Raw genomic sequence first — 19,828 nt, 5'->3', positions numbered from 1 at the left:
TTCCAAGGTCACCAAAGCCCAAGTTTAGCTGAAAGTTTAAAAACCTATTTGCTGATGTATTTCTAACATGAACATTGGAGAGAGGCAGAAGAGTAAGGATACAAGCTGTGAGAAATAGTTGTTATGTATTTTCAAGGTAGAGGAAGTATTTATTTCCCTGAAGTCTCTTAACTCTTAAAATGAATCTGAATTCATGGTAAATAATGAGAATAAAAAAATACGATTAATATTTTACCTCGGAAAATGAAATTGAAAATCTTAAAGGTATTTTATCTAGTCATTAGGGGTACCATTTGGAACTATGCATTAATTCTTGACTATTAAAATAACATCAAACCAAACTGAGTTTATCTTTTGATGATGTTTTTCTAACACATTTCTATAATGGCATCATAAGACATCTTTAATTCATATCTGACTTTCCTAAAATACTCTTTTTTTTTTTTTTGCAAAAGTATCTGAGGGCATGGGTTTCCCAAGGGCTTCTCTTCCGTCCCTGTTATTGAGGCCCTTCTCCTTGATGCTCCATCTGTGTCTTGATGCTTTGCTCTCCCTCCCACTTGCCTGACTCTCGTAGAGGCCTTTCCTTCTGAGGAAGCTGCTCTCCACCAACACTCCATCCTCTTTGTGAGCTGCTTAACCTTTGCGAGATTTGTGATTCCCCTTTGCACTTGATTTGCATGGTATTGTTGGGATAGCCCAGCATTCCTTGAGAGACGGGTCAGTAACTGACCGACTGGTGACAAATGTTAATCTGGAAGAGATGTTGGAAGAGGAAGAACATTTGTTAGCGATTTGGCCATTTTAGTAGTAGTGCTGCAGCTCTCGCTTTTAGAGATCTTAGACAATCCATATTCTAGTATCTGGAGTGCAAGTTGCAGTAGGACCACACATTCTTAGTCTTTTTCTTTTTCTTTTTTCTTTTTTTTTTTAATAAAACTAGGGCATTTCTTTTTCTTGTTTTTAATTGCCAGAGGGTACATGCACTTGCCAAAGAGAAGCAGACGGGGCTGCGGGTAGAGAGCACTCCTCCTACTGAAGCCCTGGCTCCATTTCTTTGCTGTTGGAATGTGGGGTGTGCATGCACATGTGCCTGGTGTGTTTTTCAAACTACTGAGACCAGGATTCAAACTGTGGTCAGCTATGTGGGATCTAGCTCCCTTAACCACCAGGCTAAAGGGCTTGCCCAAGAACTTAGGTGTGTGTATATATATATATACATATTTATATATATATATATATATTTTGGCCCGGGAGGGGGTGGTTTGTTATAGGGCATGTGCGCTTGCTGGAGAAAAGTGGAGAGAGATGGAGGGAATGTGAGAAATCCCTGCCCCTCCACCCCTCGCCACGCCCCGCCAGAGGTGATAACCTCACTGCAATTCCTTCTCCATTCTCTTGGGATTTGGAGCACGCGCGCACATCTGTGTCCAGCATGATTATCAAGCTAACAGGTGTCTGGGACTCAAACCGTGGTTGGCCATATGAGAGTCCAGTGCCTTAACCACCACACCACCTGTTGACCCAAACTTGGGTGTATCCTAATGATACTTTAATAAAGGAATTTTTGAGACCCTTTTACAATTTATTGGTTGAACTTTAAAGCTAAACTTCCCTGGCTATAATTATGAAAACTGACAAGAGGGACATAAAATAGAATCAGGCGTAATGGAAATTAGCTTCTTCATTTCAGAGCTGAATACTCTAGCTGTGTGAAAGTGAGTAGTAGATAAAAATGTGCTCCTGAAAGCATGAGGCGTCGTTGCACTGAAAAGCCCTCTGGGGCCGTTCACTGTGACCCACTGCTGAGATGCCGTGCTCATTGCCGGCACCACAGGAGGCCCTTGGTCTGACGCCGGCTCCTCCTGAAGGTTGGCCGTGGTGGCCAGCGATGTGCAAGGCCAAGGCCAGGAGGATCATAACACCTAAAAAAAATAATTAAAATTTTAAAGAGTTAAGAAATATAAATGAGACTTTTGGCCTGTGTGTGTATTTTTCTTCTCGGTGTGCATTTGGGGATGAAGGTCCATCTTGATTACATTTCTGTAACCTTGCTTCCGTGTGCTAAAAATTCACGAAACTAAGTTTTAGCAAGGTCATTGCGTATTTGCTCTGTAGCATATAATTTAAAATTTTTTGGTCTTCTGCAGCAGAATAATTTAAGTAATCCTCCAACACCCCCTGCCTCTCTTCCTCCTACACCACCTCCCATGGCTTGTCAGAAGATGGCAAATGGTTTTGCAACAACGGAAGAACTTGCTGGGAAAGCCGGAGTGTTAGTGAGCCACGAAGGTATGAGGACAGCCTCCAGAGTTGACATCTTTGAGGAATGGGTCTTGTTCGGCTGTGTGTGGGGGTGGCAATAGCATGGTAAAGTTCACCGGCTTACCAGTGTCCACTAAATGCCGTTTAAGGTTTTGTGTTTTACTTTTCCAGTTACTAAAACTCTAGGACCTAAACCGTTTCCACTGCCGTTCAGACCACCGGACGACTTGTTGGCCAGGGCTATTGCTCAGGGTCCCAAGACCGTCGATGTTCCAGCTTCCCTTCCAACGCCACCTCATAACAATCAGGAAGAACTAAGGTAGAAGACCCTTTTCTCAATTCTTAGCTTTTTACACGTGTATGTATTCATAATGTCTGTAGGCATCACATGCGAAAGTATTTGAGAGGTAAAATTCGGTGAATAATATTCTTTAGAATTAAAAGTTTGAGACAGTCATATTATTAAATATTATTAGTTTATGCATAAAAAATATGGTATGATACAGAGAATCCAAGCAGTCCTAACAGTCAAGTAGACATTAGGCAACAAATAATCTGTGTGAGGTATCTAAAGACGACTGTCCTTCCTAAGCTTCTAATGTGACTTGCCGGGTTTATTGTGTTTGTAGATGTCTAAAATAAGCAGCAGCTGCAAATGGCAGAGGATGTGTATGCAGAAGGGTCTGAAGACTGTCCTACCCAGACGTCACTGACAGATTTGTGTCACTCTTTAGCCCAGGCTGCTCATTGGGCAGTGAGGTTCCCTTAACAGACCATCATCCCCAACTCCAGAGAGTTCTACATACAAAATCAAATGACAGTCCCCTCATTGGAATATCCTCTCACTGCCTTCTATTTGATGAGACATCCATTTAGTCTGTGTCCCTTATTTTATTAACGACAAAGAGAAAAGTAACTTGTTCAAATGTAGAGTCCAGGTCTCCTTCATCCTGTGCTTTCCCACCAGGAAGTCCCAAATGTCGTAACAGGGAGCAGCACCCCCTGATAGCAGATGTGGGTGGCAGTTTCCCAGGGTGCATGTTTGGTGACCTAGGCAGGTCTCTGCTCCACCCTGGATCCACAGGACCCTGTCTAGAAGCCTCTCTCGGGTCTCCTGCCACATGATGGCATCTCCTCTGGGGACGAGGATGTCTGCAGCTCAGCCTGAGATGGCAGGGCTGCCCTGGTCGAAGCTGGCTCGTGGACTAGACGGAGCGGACTGGTCTCTGTTTCCTCCACGTTATGCTGTCAGTGCCTGCAAAGCCACGAAGACCCATGTTGCCATAGAAGCGCAGCGGCAGGGTAGCTGGTCTGTGCTGGTCGTCACAGCATGGCTGTTGCACATGGCCTCGCCCTGTGCTTGCCAGGCCACAGGGATGTTCTTGTAGTCCAGCGATCTGGAATTTCCAGTGCTAGTTTCATCCTTTCTAGGTTATGGTCTGAACATTTTCCTCTTTGGCAGGTCTTTAAACTTCTACACTGAAGCTTTGGTCAGAGGGAAACATATGGTTACGTTATTTTATAGCTATATGTTTCTTACATTTTTCCCCAGAGGGTGTCCCTTTGACCCTGAACTGACTCACTGGCTATTTATGCCACTGTTGCCTGGAGTGTCCTTGCTGTGGGGCTCATGGAGGTGTCTGACTGCCACAGGAGGCCGCTGTGATGGCTCTGCGCTGAGTGCTCTGACACACGTGCGTTCCTCTTTCAGGATGCAGGATCACTGTGGAGATCGGGACACTCCTGACAGTTTCGTTCCCTCGTCCTCTCCTGAGAGCGTGGTGGGGGCGGAAGTGAGCAGGTACCCAGATCTGGCGTTGGTCAAAGAGGAGCCTCCGGAGCCAGTGCCATCCCCCATCATCCCGATTCTTCCTAGCACTGTGGGGAAAAGTAAGGAGATGCTCAGCCCCAACCTCCCTGGACATGCCACAGTTGCTGAGGCGTGTGTGTGATTTGGGAAGGCTGCTAATACTTCTTTCTCCCTTCCTTCCATTTTCCCCCTTTTTAGGTTCAGAATCAAGAAGAAATGATATCAAAACTGAGCCAGGCACTTTATTTTTCACATCACCTTTTGGTTCATCCCCAAATGGTCCCAGATCGGGTCTTATATCTGTAGCAATCACCCTGCACCCTGCAGCTGCTGAGGTAAAGATGAAACGGCTTCTTCACTTTTAGAATCTGTCGTCGCTTTCAAAGATGTCTCAGGTGGCTTACAGCGAAACACATGCAGCAGGGTTATTGAGGATGAAAGGTCGAGGTTTAGAGTAGGACCGATAGTCTTCTCAGTCGAGCTGCTCTGGGTACGGCAGTTAACATTGGATCCATCTGCAATCAGGTCAGGGCAGAAAGGGAAGCTGCGGTCAGATGGTCTCATTAAAGGGTGGGTCTTCTGAGAACTCTTTAGACAAAGCCTTTTCATACTGTGGAATACTCTAGAAAATTAAGCAATAAAAAAGACCATTTTGTCAAATAAGAGTTTCACAGGAGCAGTAGCAATGTTCTTCAGGTAGCAGCTACTTTTATTAAGCACAAATAATTTGCTAAAGATGTCATTGTCTTTCACCCTGAATTGTGCAAAGTTGTTTCCTTGGAGACCAAACTGGTAGCCTAAGGATGTGCTCTTCTGACTGGCAACAACGTGCAGCCAGGGGGCGCCACTTGTGTGTCCACGTGGACTGCTTCAGGCTCTCGGCCAGACTGGACAGAAGCCCTCGCAGTAGGGCTCTGACCAGCCGGGGAGACATGGTGCGGAGCTCCCCTGTGGGTGTGTCCTCCGCACCTGCCAGGTACTCAGAGAGCTAGAGCAGTCAGTGTCTGCCCAGGTGGTTCACATTAGCGGGAGCCCTCATGTGAGGAGTTCTGTCTACAAAAGCTTTATTTGAATATCCATTAAAACACACTTTTTCTCTGAGACGCTTTAGGTCTGAATGAAGGTGGTTGGGTTTCCTTGCAGTGTGTGCATCATATAGCATTTGTCCTAAGTATGCTCTCCTCCTGCGGCTGCTGCCGCCCCCGGCCAGGGGGTAACATGGTGCTTTTTGTTCTAGAACATTAGCAGTGTTGTGGCTGCGTTTTCCGACCTTCTCCACGTCCGAATCCCTAACAGCTATGAGGTCAGTAATGCTCCAGATGTCCCACCCGTGGGTCTGGTTCATAGCCACAGAGCGAACCCAGGTTTGGAGTGTCGGCAGCACTTGCTTCTCCGTGGGCCTCCGCCAGGATCGGCAAACCCTCCCAGAGGGAGCTCTTACCCACTGAAACAGCCTAACATACCATTCCCTCCAACAAGCAATGGTGAGCTAGTAAGCCTTTTGTAAATGACTTCATTTAACTTTTAACACAGTAACAGGCACAGGTCAGTGTGGAGTCCTTGGTAAATTAACTCCCGTGGCTGTCCTGTCCCTGAGGTCTGATTTGACCTCGTGTGCTCACGTCTCCCAGGATGCTGTGGGTGCCAGCGTCCGGTCCGTGCAGGCCGCCAGAGAAGCCTGCAGCTGGCTTCCCCTTAAGTGGCTTTGGTCCCTCTGCATCCCTATCCCACTGCCTTCATGTCCCACATGGCAAGTGCTTTCCTGTTCTCCTGTACCCTCCTCTTCACCTCATAAAGCCCTGACCCTCACCGCAGGTGCTCAGGCCCCCCTGCCGTAGACACGTGAGGGGCACCTGCCCTTCCTGCCACAGCGCCTTCCCAGGATGCTGTCAGTCTCGGCCCCTCTTCTTCACCCGTTTCCTCCCCTTACAGTCTTACTTCTGTCCTTCGTCTTAGAATCTGGTAACTCCTCCATTGTCATCTTGGAACTCTTTCTGAAAGCTGCCTGTGCTAGAGTTTTGACTGGTGGCCTCAAGGCGCACCTGTCACTCACCCGTTTCCTGCCTTCCCTGCCTCTTGCCCTCCTGACCACTATGCTCTGAGTGTCCTGTGGTTCCTCGTCCCCCAGCCCTTCTGGGTGTTCTGTGTCTTGGCCTTGAATCTCTTCCATGTCTCTTTAACTGGGCCACCATTTCCCTAGTCTCTTACATACATCGCTGTCCATCTTTACCTGTCATCTGGCTCCTTGAGCAGCAGTCGTGTCTCTGCCTGTGGCTCACTTGGCACCTGGCCTGAACACGGGCTGATCTTGGCGGCGTGGTTCTGTCAGATGCGTCTTTCATACTAGGCTGTTTGCCCGTCCTCGTGAGAATAGGCCCGTTTCTTATTTGTACCCTGGTGTCCCAGAATAGGTGCCCCATAGCCATCGCTTTGAGGTTAAGATTTTTCTTAGTTGGAGAGTAATACCAAGTAAGTTAGTGAGCCTGTCGTAAAGAGTCCATAGAGCAGAGGTTTGCACCGTGCACCCCCCGTGTCCTTGGTCGGTGTTAATTCGTGTCCTTGGTCGGTGTTGATTGCTAACAGAAGCTGGTTGCCTTTAGGTCTTTCTGGACATAAGGATTCCAGTCACGGTATTGCAGAGAGTGGGGCCCTCAGACCACAGTGGTGCTGTCACTGCAAAGTGGTGATTCTTGGAAGTGGTGTGCGGAAGTCTTTCCAAGATCTCACCTTCATGAACAGGGTAATGTCCTGCTCTTTTTTGACCCCCTCCCCCGCCCCGCCCCGCCCCGGTGAAAGTGTCCTTGGCACCTGAGTATTGTGAGGCCCATGTGTTCTGAAGTGGTGCAGTGTGGGCAGGGCGTTTGATTTTGTACATGTATTTTCTCTGTGGTTAAATCATTTGCCAAATATTGGAGCAGAGTTGTCTTTTTACTTCTAAGATAGAGAACTGTTCTCACGTGTGGATACACCGTAGAAACAATGTATAGATCTCGCTTTTATTAAACTTTGACCTGAGACCCCGCACATTTTTCTTTGCTTTTCAGGATTCCCGGGATGGCTCTAAGAGAGTGGAGAAGGACATTGTCTTTTGTAGTAATAACTGCTTTATTCTGTATTCATCAACCGCACAGGCGAAAGGCTCGGAAAGCAAGGTAAAATTCGGACAGTGTCAGCCAGGCGATGGTACCTGGTGAGCGAGTCCCCGCTCTGGACATACATCCGCGCTCTGCCTGCCGCGAGCCCTCTGGCGGGAAGCCCTGAGTAGACGCTGATTGGGTTGAGAAAGAGTCTGTTACAAAGGTCATTTCAGGTTAAGTCATTTGACAAAGTGGGTAGACTTAAGTTATGTCCTAAAAGTGCAAAATTAAAGAGAATGTTTATGTGAAATTATTTAAATTTTACTAATTTAATTACAAACACCTTAACTGACATTTAAAAATTGCTTTTACTGATCTTATAAAAGAAAGCCTTTTCAAAAATTAAGTTGAAGTCTATTAATAGATTTTGAGAGAAAGTGTTTTGCAAGAGAGTCTCTTGCTCAGACCATGAGAAGGTCTGCTCTCGGGCGCCCTGGAGTTCGGCATGTCTGTGTGGCTGACCGGTGACACGCCTCTAATCACACGTTGTGAGGGGACTCTTGCCCTGTCATAGCACTGTCAGTCCTACAGGCCTCCGGACCCCTGCTCCACTGTCCTGCACGTAAGAACATTCTGGAGACTTATTTCTTAATAGGCAGCAGTCCCCAGTATAATTAAGTCCAAGTTATATGACAGATAACGTTAGACTTTAAAAAATATCATCCGAGGCGAGAGAAGGAATTGCCCGTTTCTTACGTTGGAGTGTAATTCTGCCCCTCTAGAGTCTGTATGAGGTATGTCATTTTTTTTCAGGGAGCTCGTAGGAGGGCTTATGTGAGGAGAGGGGAACCCGTGGGTTTAGTGCTTAGGAGTTTATGCTACCGAAAACCGGTGCCGCGAGACTGCACCTCCCTCAGCCCGCTCTCAGCCACCGATCAGAGCCCAGGGAACGCAGAGACAGGTGAACGTGACTGGCTAGTCAACGGGCGACTCCTTCCCTCTCTGACATTTACACCAGTTGATTAAGGCTGAGGTTAACATGCAGGCCTCTCGGAGAGTGCAGATAGCTCCTCGGTGCTGCTGCAGCATTCTTGGCTTACAGCTCAGACCGGCCGGATGTTCTGCAGCACTGACTTGCCCTGGCTTTACTGTAGTCAGACCGAGGGGTGTCCAGGAAGGGTCAGGAGAGACCGTTCTCCAGAGCCAGGGCTTGGTGGAAGAGGAGGGAAAGGATCTGCCCACAGGGCCCTTTCATCAGCTCTGTCCATATGCACGCGCCTTAGATGCTCACTCAGTACCGACTCGGCCCCACGAGGACCGTCGCCGCTTACTTACTGACCGACCCCAGCCCTTCCAGTCACGCACCCTATGAAACCACTGCTTGGTTTCTGGTTTTAACAAGAGTTGCTTTGGGGGCTCGAGATTATTCCTCTTTTTCATGGTTTCTTTTTGTTGGCCAGGAATCTGTTCCTTCGTTGCCACGGTCACCTATGAGAGAAAAGCCCTCCAGAGCATTTCATCAGTACAGTAACAACATCTCCACTTTAGATGTGCATTGTCTCCCGCAGCTCCAGGACAAGGGCTCTCCCCCTGCCTCGCCCCCCATCACGTTCCCTCCTGCCCTCGAAGCCGCCAAAGTGGAAGCCAGGCCCGATGAGCTCAAGGTCACAGTCAAGTTAAAGCCTCGGCTGCGGACGGTGCACGGCGGATTTGAGGAGTGCAGGCCGCTCAATAAAAAGTGGAGAGGGATGAAGTGGAAGAAATGGAGCATTCACATTGTGATCCCCAAGGGGACTTTCAAACCACCTTGCGAGGATGAAATTGATGAATTTCTGAAGAAACTGGGCACGTCCCTTAAACCTGATCCTGTGCCCAGAGACTGTCGCAAGTGCTGCTTCTGCCACGAGGAAGGTGACGGACTGACAGATGGCCCGGCGAGGCTTCTCAACCTTGACCTGGATCTGTGGGTCCACTTGAACTGTGCGCTCTGGTCCACAGAAGTCTATGAGACTCAGGCTGGTGCCCTGATAAACGTGGAACTGGCGCTGAGGAGAGGCCTACAGATGAAGTGCGTTTTCTGCCACAAGACGGGTGCGACCAGCGGGTGCCACAGGTTTCGATGCACCAACATTTATCACTTTACTTGCGCAATTAAAGCACAATGCATGTTTTTTAAAGATAAAACTATGCTTTGCCCCATGCACAAACCAAAGGGAATCCATGATCAAGAACTAAGTTACTTTGCGGTCTTCAGGAGGGTCTACGTTCAGCGCGATGAGGTGCGTCAGATCGCGAGCATTGTGCAGCGTGGAGAGCGCGACCACACCTTCCGGGTCGGGAGCCTCATCTTCCACACAATCGGCCAGCTGCTGCCACAGCAGATGCAAGCATTCCACTCCGCCAAGGCGCTCTTCCCCGTGGGCTACGAAGCCAGCCGGCTGTACTGGAGTACTCGCTACGCCAACCGGCGCTGCCGCTACCTGTGCTCCATTGAGGAGAAGGACGGGCACCCGGTGTTCGTCATCAGGATTGTGGAGCAGGGCCACGAAGACCTTGTCCTGAGCGACAGCTCGCCCAAAGGTGAGCGCCTCTGCCAGCGTGCTCGCGCTGGCTCGGGGTCTGATGCTAACGTCTCCACCTTTCTTGTCAGTTCATTTCATCCTCTAACAGATGCCATCGGGGTTAAGGCGCTGGATTCCCATGCGGCTGACTGCAGTTCGAGTCCCAGTCCCTGCAGCTCAAACCATGCTAGATGTGTGTGGATGCGCCGCCCACAATCCTGAGAGGAGAACGGAGGAGAAGGGATTGCGGGATGGCCATCCCCTCTGGGGGGGTGATTGCTCACTTTCTGTCTCTCTGTCTCTGTGTCTCTCCAGCAAGCGCACCAGCCCTATAGCAAATAATCTTTCAAAAAGCAAACAACAACAAAAAACAGAGATTGTTAAATTTATACGTGCAGAGCTTCACTTCTTTGTGTTACAGCACGTGGCTCTCTTCACTGCCCAATTTCCTAAACACGTCTACAGTTAATGTAGGAGGAGCGTGAGAGGTGGTAAAATGAATCCAAAAACGACTTGTAGGTGAAAGCTGCCTGTTACTCACATCGGGGACCCTCTCCCCAGAGGGCGGGAGTTGTGTGAAGTGCGCAGTGGACATTGTCGTGGCTCAGCAGTGCCGCGCATTAGACGTAGCTTAAGAACTGGGAATCGAGACACTTAGTTTTGGCCTCCAGCATTGAATCCGAATTTTAGCTTTTACTGTTGTAGGGAAGCTGCTTTTTCAAAGATTAGCAAGCTTTATAAAAATGTATGAAAATGCTCTAAAGACAATTCCTTAACCTGCATCCGTGTAACATTTTACATCTGCGGGGAAAAGAACAGGTATCTACAGGTGCTCCAACCGGACTAATCACCTTCTAATCTCGTATGTTGTAAGGCCACCGTGAAAGGGAATTGACTTTGAACTTAATGATAGTAAACTGTCTTTTCCACTTTTGCTGCTTTATGTCCTTAGTAGAATTTATTTTAATAAGGGATTGCGGGATGGCCATCCCCTCTGGGGGGGTGATTGCTCACTTTCTGTCTCTCTGTCTCTGTGTCTCTCCAGCAAGCGCACCAGCCCTATAGCAAATAATCTTTCAAAAAGCAAACAACAACAAAAAACAGAGATTGTTAAATTTATACGTGCAGAGCTTCACTTCTTTGTGTTACAGCACGTGGCTCTCTTCACTGCCCAATTTCCTAAACACGTCTACAGTTAATGTAGGAGGAGCGTGAGAGGTGGTAAAATGAATCCAAAAACGACTTGTAGGTGAAAGCTGCCTGTTACTCACATCGGGGACCCTCTCCCCAGAGGGCGGGAGTTGTGTGAAGTGCGCAGTGGACATTGTCGTGGCTCAGCAGTGCCGCGCATTAGACGTAGCTTAAGAACTGGGAATCGAGACACTTAGTTTTGGCCTCCAGCATTGAATCCGAATTTTAGCTTTTACTGTTGTAGGGAAGCTGCTTTTTCAAAGATTAGCAAGCTTTATAAAAATGTATGAAAATGCTCTAAAGACAATTCCTTAACCTGCATCCGTGTAACATTTTACATCTGCGGGGAAAAGAACAGGTATCTACAGGTGCTCCAACCGGACTAATCACCTTCTAATCTCGTATGTTGTAAGGCCACCGTGAAAGGGAATTGACTTTGAACTTAATGATAGTAAACTGTCTTTTCCACTTTTGCTGCTTTATGTCCTTAGTAGAATTTATTTTAATACAATTTATTTCTTTTAACATCGTTAATACGTGGCTGCCATCTAAGACACAGAGTTGGGTTACCACCAGACAGGGTTAGTCGGAAAGCAGTTACTTCGTGAGTGGTGGCTTCGTGCTTCATACGGTGCCTGTGTTCTGTTTGGCCGAGAGCAAGCTTATTGTAAAATTATGTGTTGCCCATGTGCAGGTGTCTGGGATAAAATTCTGGAGCCTGTGGCCTGTGTGAGGAAAAAGTCGGAGATGCTCCAGCTCTTCCCAGCATATCTGAAAGGAGAAGACCTGTTTGGCCTGACAGTCTCTGCGGTGGCCCGGATCGCTGAGTCGGTGAGTCCTTGGGGTGTGGTCAGGCTGACCTTGTGCATTCGGCATGACTACCTAACACGTGGCACCATGTGCACAGTGCTTTTCAGGAAGTGACTTTGCTTTAGAGAAACTTCTCTTAAAGGAGGTGAAGCACGGAGATGACTCGTAGAGCCCCTCCCGCTCGGTGAGGCAGTCCACACTCAGGTCCTCAGGGCTGAAGGCTAGCGAGGGGAGGCCCCGCCCCGTGCCCTCTTGGCCATGGTGAATGGCGGGACCCTCCCAGGGTTAGTCCCAGAGGGCAGGGGGGGCAGAGTGTGGGTGCAGGCCTTCACTGACCTCTCTTTACTAAGAAGATGGTACACTTGTTTGACCACGACTCTAATGAACTGTATCTGTAAATACTTTGGAAAAATTGGAAAGATTAGAAAGCCACTGAGTAACAAGCCTAATTATTTTGGGGGGGATAGACCTGCCTAAATGGTGTATTTTTTTATGACTACAGAAAAACATGTTTTATAAGAAATACATTCTAGAAAAGAACTTCAGCCTATACACGTCAGTCATACTCTGCACGGTGACTTTTTGGTCAGCAGGGGACTGTGCATTGAACAGTGGTCCCATAGGATTATGTGATGGGACCCAGGTGCAGAGCAGGCTGGTGCCTGGTGGTGCCCCAGTGTGTGCCAGCACCCCACGACTCTGCACTAGGGCACTGCGGCTTTCAGGCACACCTCTCGAGGGTAGCCCTGTCTGAGCAATCCTGACTGCTCCTTACGAGTAAACCTGAAGTTACCAGCTGTCCTCCTCGGACACCGAGTGCGAAAGTCCCACGCCGTCATAGTTAAACTGAAGTGCGAAGTGATCTGGGAGTAAACCGTATACCTTATTTTTAACTGTCCTTGATTCTGGAATCCCAGATGGTGGTACAAGAGTTGGTGTTACTCCAGGTGAAAGAACTGCCCACAAGCGTTAGGGATAGTCAGACCCTGAGGTCACACGAGCACGTGCCTCGGTCTGTGCGTGGTGGTTCTGCACCTCCACGTGCTGCAGGGCACATGAGTGGATGTGCACACTCATACTTAGGCAGAGCTGCATGCAGGTGGACCACGTTAGCTGAAGCCTAAAGACTAATTTGACTAATTCCCGGAGAGAATGTTTGCAGATGACTTCCACATCGGGCCATTCTTTGGCCAGCTCAAGAGGTCGATAGTCCTGAGCAAAAGCAAGTTATTGTTGCCTGTTTTGCTCTTTTGCAGCTACCTGGGGTTGAGGCATGTGAAAACTACACCTTCCGATACGGCCGAAATCCTCTCATGGAACTTCCTCTTGCCGTTAACCCCACAGGTTGTGCCCGTTCTGAACCTAAAATGAGTGCCCATGTCAAGAGGTTTGTGTTAAGGTATTCTGCTCTAACTTCACATAGTACAGCCCAGGGTTTCCCGGCGTGTCCGCGGTTCTCGTGCTCGGTGTGTCTGCTGCTTGCAAGCCCTGCCGTCCGGCTGTGTGTGTGCCGGCACCTCAGAGAGCTCGCAGCGCGTCTCTGCTAGGCAGCTTTCCATGTGTGTCCCTGTCAGTAAGAACAATCCAGCTGGCTCTGGGCGTTATGCAGAGGTGTCTTCAGTGTCCTTTGTCTTTTCCTCTGTTGACACGCCGTCGTCTGCAGGCCTCACACCTTGAACAGCACCAGCACCTCCAAGTCATTCCAGAGCACGGTCACCGGGGAGCTGAACGCTCCTTACAGTAAGCAGTTCGTCCACTCCAAGTCGTCACAGTACCGGAAGATGAAGACCGAATGGAAATCCAACGTGTATCTGGCCCGGTCCCGGATTCAGGTGAAGCAGCACTCTGTGTCCGGGTGGAGTCCAGACAGCTGGAGGCGGCGAAGGGCTGCGCCTGGCTGCAGGGATGGGGTCTCGTTTTGGAAGTCCCGTTCAGCCTTGTCAGTTTGTAACACGGCAGTTAAGCATGGCGACACAGTGCGGTGTGGGTGTCCTGTGAGACCCCCGCCAGGGCGGGTCCACATCTTCGCACCCTGATGGGTACCCAGGGAGGCAGCGGAGGTCATTTTGCACACTGAGTCTGTGTGAGGTTCAGAACGGCATGTGTTTTCTAAGGACTCGTGAAAAGCACTGAGGAAAATATTTTCAAAAGGTACTCCAGTTTGAGAAGTTATCTTTTTTTTTCTTTTGTTGCTAAAGAGATTTTTGCTATAGGGGACATGTGCTTGGTGGAGACACAGAGAAAGTAAGAAATCACTCCCTGGAGGGATGGCCATACTGTGATCCCTTTTTCTCCTTTCTCCTCTCGGGATTTTGGGTGCACGCACATACACACGTATGTGCACGCCTGTTACTGTGAGTGTCAAGCCTTCGGGTCTGGAACTCTAACCGCGGTTGATGAGAGTCCCCCACGATAACCACTGTGCTAGCTGCTGGTCCCAGTTACCTTATCTTCTGGGAGCTGCCTTTCCATGAAATCATTGCGTAGTGTCCGATACCGCGGGCTGCCTACAGGGGAGGCCAGCTAGTAGTAGGCGTTCAACGTGCAGCTGCCGTCCTTGCTTCTCGGGCTCCCGACTCCAGCACCTGAAAGCCTGTTCAGCTTCCCTTCCCACATGTTCCAGGAGGGGTTCTCGGAGCTGGTCATTTGGCCAGCGCTCTTCACTTCCTAACCCCATCACCCTTCAGGCTCCTTGTTACGGGTGGAATCGATGTACATTTCAGTTGGCCTCCCTTCCCAAACCCAGAGCATCATCCAGTTCTGTTGATTTTTAAACTTTTGCTCCTGAAAGTTTTCTCAAATCCATACGCAGGCTCCTCGCCTGTCTCAGTCCTCACCTCTCTGTCTGCACCAGTGCAGAGCTGCGGTCTCCCCGGCCAGTCCCTGCTCAGAGCCATTGGAACCCCTGTAAAGTGTGAGCCAGATCAGCACTCCATTGCCTGTATTCAGATCCTCTTTCCTCCACTGAAACTGTTTTCCTCCACACTGGGAATTCTGGGGATCTCTATTCTGAACATTCAGACATGCCACAAAAATGTGCCCGAGTTAGGTCTTTTTCCTCCCTCAGGTTTTCTCTCTCTCGAGAGTGAGCATGTGAGCGCCAGGCAGCCCAGTCTCTCCATGCCGTGTCTTCTCTCAGCCTCCCAGTGAGTCGGGATTGTTCGCAGGCACACGCAGTGTGTTCAGGTTCACCAGGGTCTGAACCCTGAACTTTGAACTGTGGCTACAGCATCCCACGGGGGCACCTGCCCGCCACGACCCACCTGTACGCCTTGACCCTCCGTCTGAGAAATGTGTTTTATGTTAGTTTTACCAGTTTCTCCTTTCTGTTTTCTGTCTGCCCCTCTGGACCAATGTTAGACCCCTGTGATGTGGGATCCAGACTGCAGCATCAGTGTCACTTGGGGACTCATTAAGACAAGCAGGTGTGGGGCCGGCAGACCTTCCTGCACCAGCCATGGGGGTGTGACCCCTGGGGGATTCTCACACGTGCCAGAGAAGTTCTGTCTTACGTTCCTGTCTCTATTCACTCAGAGGCCTCCTCTACTCTCTCTGCCAATCTTTCTTTAAAGATCATCTAAGATCTGCTGGTTTTTTTTTTTTTTTTTCCTTCTTCTTCTTCTTTAATTTGCTAGGGGTCGTGTGCACTTGCTGGAGAGAGATTGAGAGAGAAAGCAAGAAAGCACCCTGCAGGGGGATGCCCACACTGCATTCACTTCTCCGTTCTCCTCTTGGGATTTTAGGCGCACATGCACACACCTGGCATACTTTTCAAGTCACCGGGTCCGGAACTTGAATTGCGCGGTTGGCCGTGTAGGATATAGCACTTAGCCAGCAGGCCACGAGCTAGCCTGTAAGGTCTGCTCTGGATGTCTTCCTGCGGTTGCTGTTGTTTTCACTGATGGATACACTTTGTGTCCCTCTGAGCCTCTCAGACCTGTAGTGGGTGGGTGAGTCAGTGCTGTTTCTGCTCCTTCCTGTTGTAGCATTCGCTACTAAATGAACTGGATTTTTGTTTTTAAGTGTTTGAAATACTTCATTCACTCTTGTAAACACATTCCTGTCGTGTTGAGGACTCCCCTGCGCTGTGACTGTGGTGGTATCTCGCTGTCCGTGTTCAGTTTGCCGTCTTCAACCTGAGCTGTTCTGGGAGCTCTTTCCTCTTGTGTCTTCCCTGCCGTTCTCTCAGCCGCCCTTCAGGTGGTTGCGCTGGTGATCTGGTGGTGTCCTCCATGGCCCCTCCTCAGGTTTCGGAGGTCCCTGCACAGCCGTGGGCACTGCGGACAGTGGGACCGTGTCCTGTCCACTTCCTCACTAACACTCTGGCACTTGTAGCGCAGCAGAGGAAGCCTTGTCAGCCCTCGAGCCACCTGGCGTCCTATGACATCGATGAGCTGTCGGGAAACCATTCCACTGCCAATAAGCATTCATTTTGTGACCTTTCTGTTGACAGCAAACAGAACTGCCATCAGTTTCACTCCCATGTGGTATATTCCCAAACGTCAGCTCTCTGTGTTTAAAAGTATATATTTTTTTCATCGTAGTAGATATTGCAGGTTTTCTAAAAAGGCTATAATTGCAGATTTCCTCCTGCAGGCTATTTTTGTTCTTGTTTTCTCACTGGTAGTAGGTCTTCCCACCTTTTAAATTTTTGCCTGACTAATAACTATAACCAGATTTCGATTGTAATTCCTGACTTCTGACGGCTGAGTGACTTTCCATGTCAGCTGCTAGATTTGCTTTTCTGCACACGCACATCTACATCTCGTGTCCACTTCTTCAACTCTAGCAACGTGGCACACTATCTGATATTTTCTCCTAAAAAAGATCCTTTGCTTTTTTTTTTTTTAAGAGGATTTTGCTATAGGGCGCGTGCGCTCACCAGACAGAGAGAGGACAGAGAGATAGAAAGTGAGAAATTACCCCCCGGGGGGATGGCCACACCACAATCCCTTCTCCATTCTCCTCTCGGGATCTTGGGCACGCACGCACACGCGCCTGGCGTGAGTTTAAGCCTCTGGGTCTGGGACTTGAACCACGGTCAACTACATGGGAGTCCAGCGACATAGCCATTACACTAACTGCTGGTCCCAAAAGAGCCTTTGCCTTCTGAGAGGTATGGTATCTTTTTTCCTTATGCAGTTTTAATTTTTGTATATAAAATGTTTATCCTTCTGTAGCTTCTAGTCTTGGTCAAGATCTTAGATTGTATGTATAGTCTCTTTGATTTTTCTTGTAGAAATTTGTATTTGCATGTTTAAGGCAGTTTTATTTTATTCCATTGGACAGTGTGCAGCATTTGGTAAATATAAATAACCCCACTCACATTCAGCCAGAGTCTAGTCCCTGCTCCTGCCGTACCTGGTTTTGTATCTGCAGAGACCTACTTAGAGTCTGTTCCTCCCCCTGGCGAGCTCACCCTGGGTCCCCAGACTGGGAAGGCAGATCGTGTTGCTCCGTGTGTGCGGTTCCCTCTGTATCCCAGGGCCAGTGCAGGGACGCCACAGCCGCTCGTAGACAGACGCTCCCATGGCGGCCCCGGCTGTGTGCTGCAGAGTGGTTGGTGCCTGGAGATCTGATGTAAAAAGACGAGGGAGCAGGGGGCGACAGCATAGTTTTAAGGGGGAGGATAGTCACATTTCTAAATTTCAGAAAACAGCATATTCTATAAGCAATCCTTTGCCTCGGTGACATTTGAAATAAATTTTGGTAAGACCCAAGGTCACATTTGTGTGGGAAGAGAAGGCAGCTTGTCAGCTCACTGAGAGCACGCACTGTCTGCAGGGCCTGGGCCTGTACGCTGCCAGGGACATAGAGAAGCACACCATGGTCATCGAGTACATCGGGACCATCATCCGCAACGAGGTCGCCAACAGGAAGGAGAAACTCTACGAGTCTCAGGTGGGCCACGGGGCCCTGCGGTGCTGCAGGCGGGGCACAGCTGTCCTCTGTCCCTGTGCCATCGAGTGCTTGGAGAGGCGGGGCCCAGTCTGTCATGCAGGGTCCATTTTTTTCTTTTAAGTTTCTTACTTGAGAGGGCGGGCATCTCCCACGAGGCTTTGCGGTGATCCTGCCGCCTCCAGCCAGCCAGCCAGGGTTGCAGGTGCTGCTGGGCACGCCCAGCCTGTTCAGGGCAACCTGGACCCGGACCTGGACCGGACCCCACATGGTGTCCCACCGCCTGCCCCACCTCCTCGGCCATGGCTGTCGGCTTTGTATGAAAGCTCACCAGGATGTTCTTGTCCTTTTCTCATCTCTTGCCATCGATTTTCTCTCTCCCCCTGGTGTTGCCTGCAAAGACGTAACTGGACAGTGAGCCTGGCTCCAGACGCCGCCTGGCTGGAGGCTGCTTTTCCTTGCCATGTCAGTGTCACCTCCCCGTGCCGAGTAGCGGCCATAGTGTGTGGGGTCCGGGTGCTTTTCAGTTCTGCTTCAAGCTTGCCCTCCTGCCGTGGGTGCAAACACAGAGGGCAATGCCTGGTACACACGCTGACCGCCCGCCTCCTCCTGCAGAACCGCGGCGTGTACATGTTCCGCATGGACAACGACCACGTGATCGATGCCACGCTCACAGGAGGGCCTGCCAGGTGAGCCAGAGGGCTCTGCCAGTCAGTGCTAGTGAGGAGCCTGAGGCAGGGAGACGGGTCCTGCGGCCTTGCAGCCATTACAGTTACAGCAGACAAGGGTCGAGAAGTTTATGTAAAATGTTTATTCTATTAATGGGCAAAAAGAAATGAAATGAGCAGAGTTCTCTGTGACGAGAAGTTTGGGAACTTCTCTAGTCACTCATGACAAGTGCTTTCTAACGGTGGCTGACAGGTACATCAACCATTCCTGTGCCCCCAACTGTGTGGCCGAAGTGGTGACTTTCGAGAGAGGACACAAGATTATCATCAGCTCCAATCGGAGGATCCAGAAAGGAGAAGAGGTGAGCCTGGCCACCGTGGCACGTGTAGCCCACTGTGCAGGGCAGGCCATGCCTTCCACGGCCACACAGCTGTCCCCCAGGCAGCCGCGAGCACCTCCTTGCACGGCCGTTCCGAGTGTTTCACGCCAGTCCTCCTCTGCCCTGGTCTTCTGTCCGCAGAGTTCAGCCTCCTGTGTCACTCATGCGGCGTCACTTATGTCCCTGTGTGGGATGGGGCAGCTTCCCCTTGGAGCCTTCCTGTCACTGAGCTGCAGCATGGTGGCTCCTGGTGGCCGGGAGGCAGCCCAGGGCCTGGCTGAGGGCTCAGCAGGCTTCGAGTGCACTGTGTTCCATCGGGCCACTTTGTTCTTTTGTTTCTGTTTTTCGTTTTTGTCCTCAAAACGCCGAGTGGCCCCGTCTTGGGTCTGGCAGCTGACTTCAGTCGGGCAGTCCCGGCAGGTGTTTGCTGGCTGGGAGGCCAGTGCCAGGTGAGGGAGGCCTTGGAGGGGACTGGCCCTGGCCAGGCCCCTGCGGGTCCCTCCTGGCGGTGTCAGTCCTGTGGTTTCCATCTTTCAGAAATCCCCTTTTTCAGTCCATCGTTGAGGGTCTGACTGGACCCAAGACCCAGCGAGCATCTGGGGGGTGGCAGGGTGACTCAGGAGCCCGGGGTGCGAGCAGGGCACGGTGACGCCAGCTGCCACTCCCCGTGTCCAGGCCAGGCCTCTGTCACTTTCTGTGAATGGAGAACATGGTTTCTTTGCAGGCTCCAGAGGAGCTGGGCGTGCTGGTGGGTGGGCGGGCAGGGCCACCTGAGGCCCAGTAGCTGTTCCAGGTGCTGGCCTCCCTGCTGTGGAGGGGGCCTCCCCAGAGTGACCCGGGGTCCCACCAGGGGATGCCCACCATCCTCTTCATCCTGTCATGCTCCTCATCGGGCAGTCTGAGTCCTGGGGGTAGTTTGGCCCCCGAGGTAGACCAGTGTCCTTAAACAGTGCCGCAAGTGACAGGTGACAAGGAATGACAGCGCCACAGGCTGCCCAGACTCCGGCGCTGCACTCCTCTGGGCTGGGCTAGGACCTCTGACCCAGAGCCCAGGGTGCCCACAAGCCTCGGTCCCTCCCCTCCCCTCCCCTCCTTTGGCACACCTGCGGGTTGCAGGGTGAGAGGGCCCCGGGTGTGTGAGGGCGGCTGGGGCCCCCGCTCACCCGCC

The 19,828-nt window shown here is 50.4% G+C and overlaps 1 protein-coding gene across 1 annotated transcript in view; it reads left to right on the top strand.

The window, feature by feature from the left end:
• Nucleotides 1-19,772, top strand: part of KMT2C (lysine methyltransferase 2C) — a 221,622-nt gene extending 201,850 nt beyond the window's left edge. The window contains exons 44-57 of the mRNA XM_027772541.1: nt 2,151-2,292; nt 2,437-2,584; nt 3,977-4,155; nt 4,274-4,410; nt 5,313-5,559; nt 6,676-6,815; nt 7,120-7,227; nt 8,613-9,732; nt 11,599-11,735; nt 12,971-13,113; nt 13,378-13,546; nt 17,499-17,615; nt 18,228-18,301; nt 18,534-19,772. Of these exons, the coding sequence (XP_027628342.1) occupies nt 2,151-2,292; nt 2,437-2,584; nt 3,977-4,155; nt 4,274-4,410; nt 5,313-5,559; nt 6,676-6,815; nt 7,120-7,227; nt 8,613-9,732; nt 11,599-11,735; nt 12,971-13,113; nt 13,378-13,546; nt 17,499-17,615; nt 18,228-18,301; nt 18,534-19,113 (3,441 nt within the window). The 3' untranslated portion in view covers nt 19,114-19,772. The remainder of the gene's footprint in view (nt 1-2,150; nt 2,293-2,436; nt 2,585-3,976; nt 4,156-4,273; nt 4,411-5,312; nt 5,560-6,675; nt 6,816-7,119; nt 7,228-8,612; nt 9,733-11,598; nt 11,736-12,970; nt 13,114-13,377; nt 13,547-17,498; nt 17,616-18,227; nt 18,302-18,533) is intronic.
• The last annotated feature ends 56 nt before the right edge of the window (nt 19,773-19,828 follow it).

This window comes from Tupaia chinensis, unplaced genomic scaffold (assembly GCF_000334495.1).
Source record: "Tupaia chinensis unplaced genomic scaffold, TupChi_1.0 Scaffold000280_1, whole genome shotgun sequence".
Classification (NCBI taxonomy): domain Eukaryota; kingdom Metazoa; phylum Chordata; class Mammalia; order Scandentia; family Tupaiidae; genus Tupaia; species Tupaia belangeri.
This window is presented reverse-complemented; position numbering and strand designations above follow the sequence as displayed.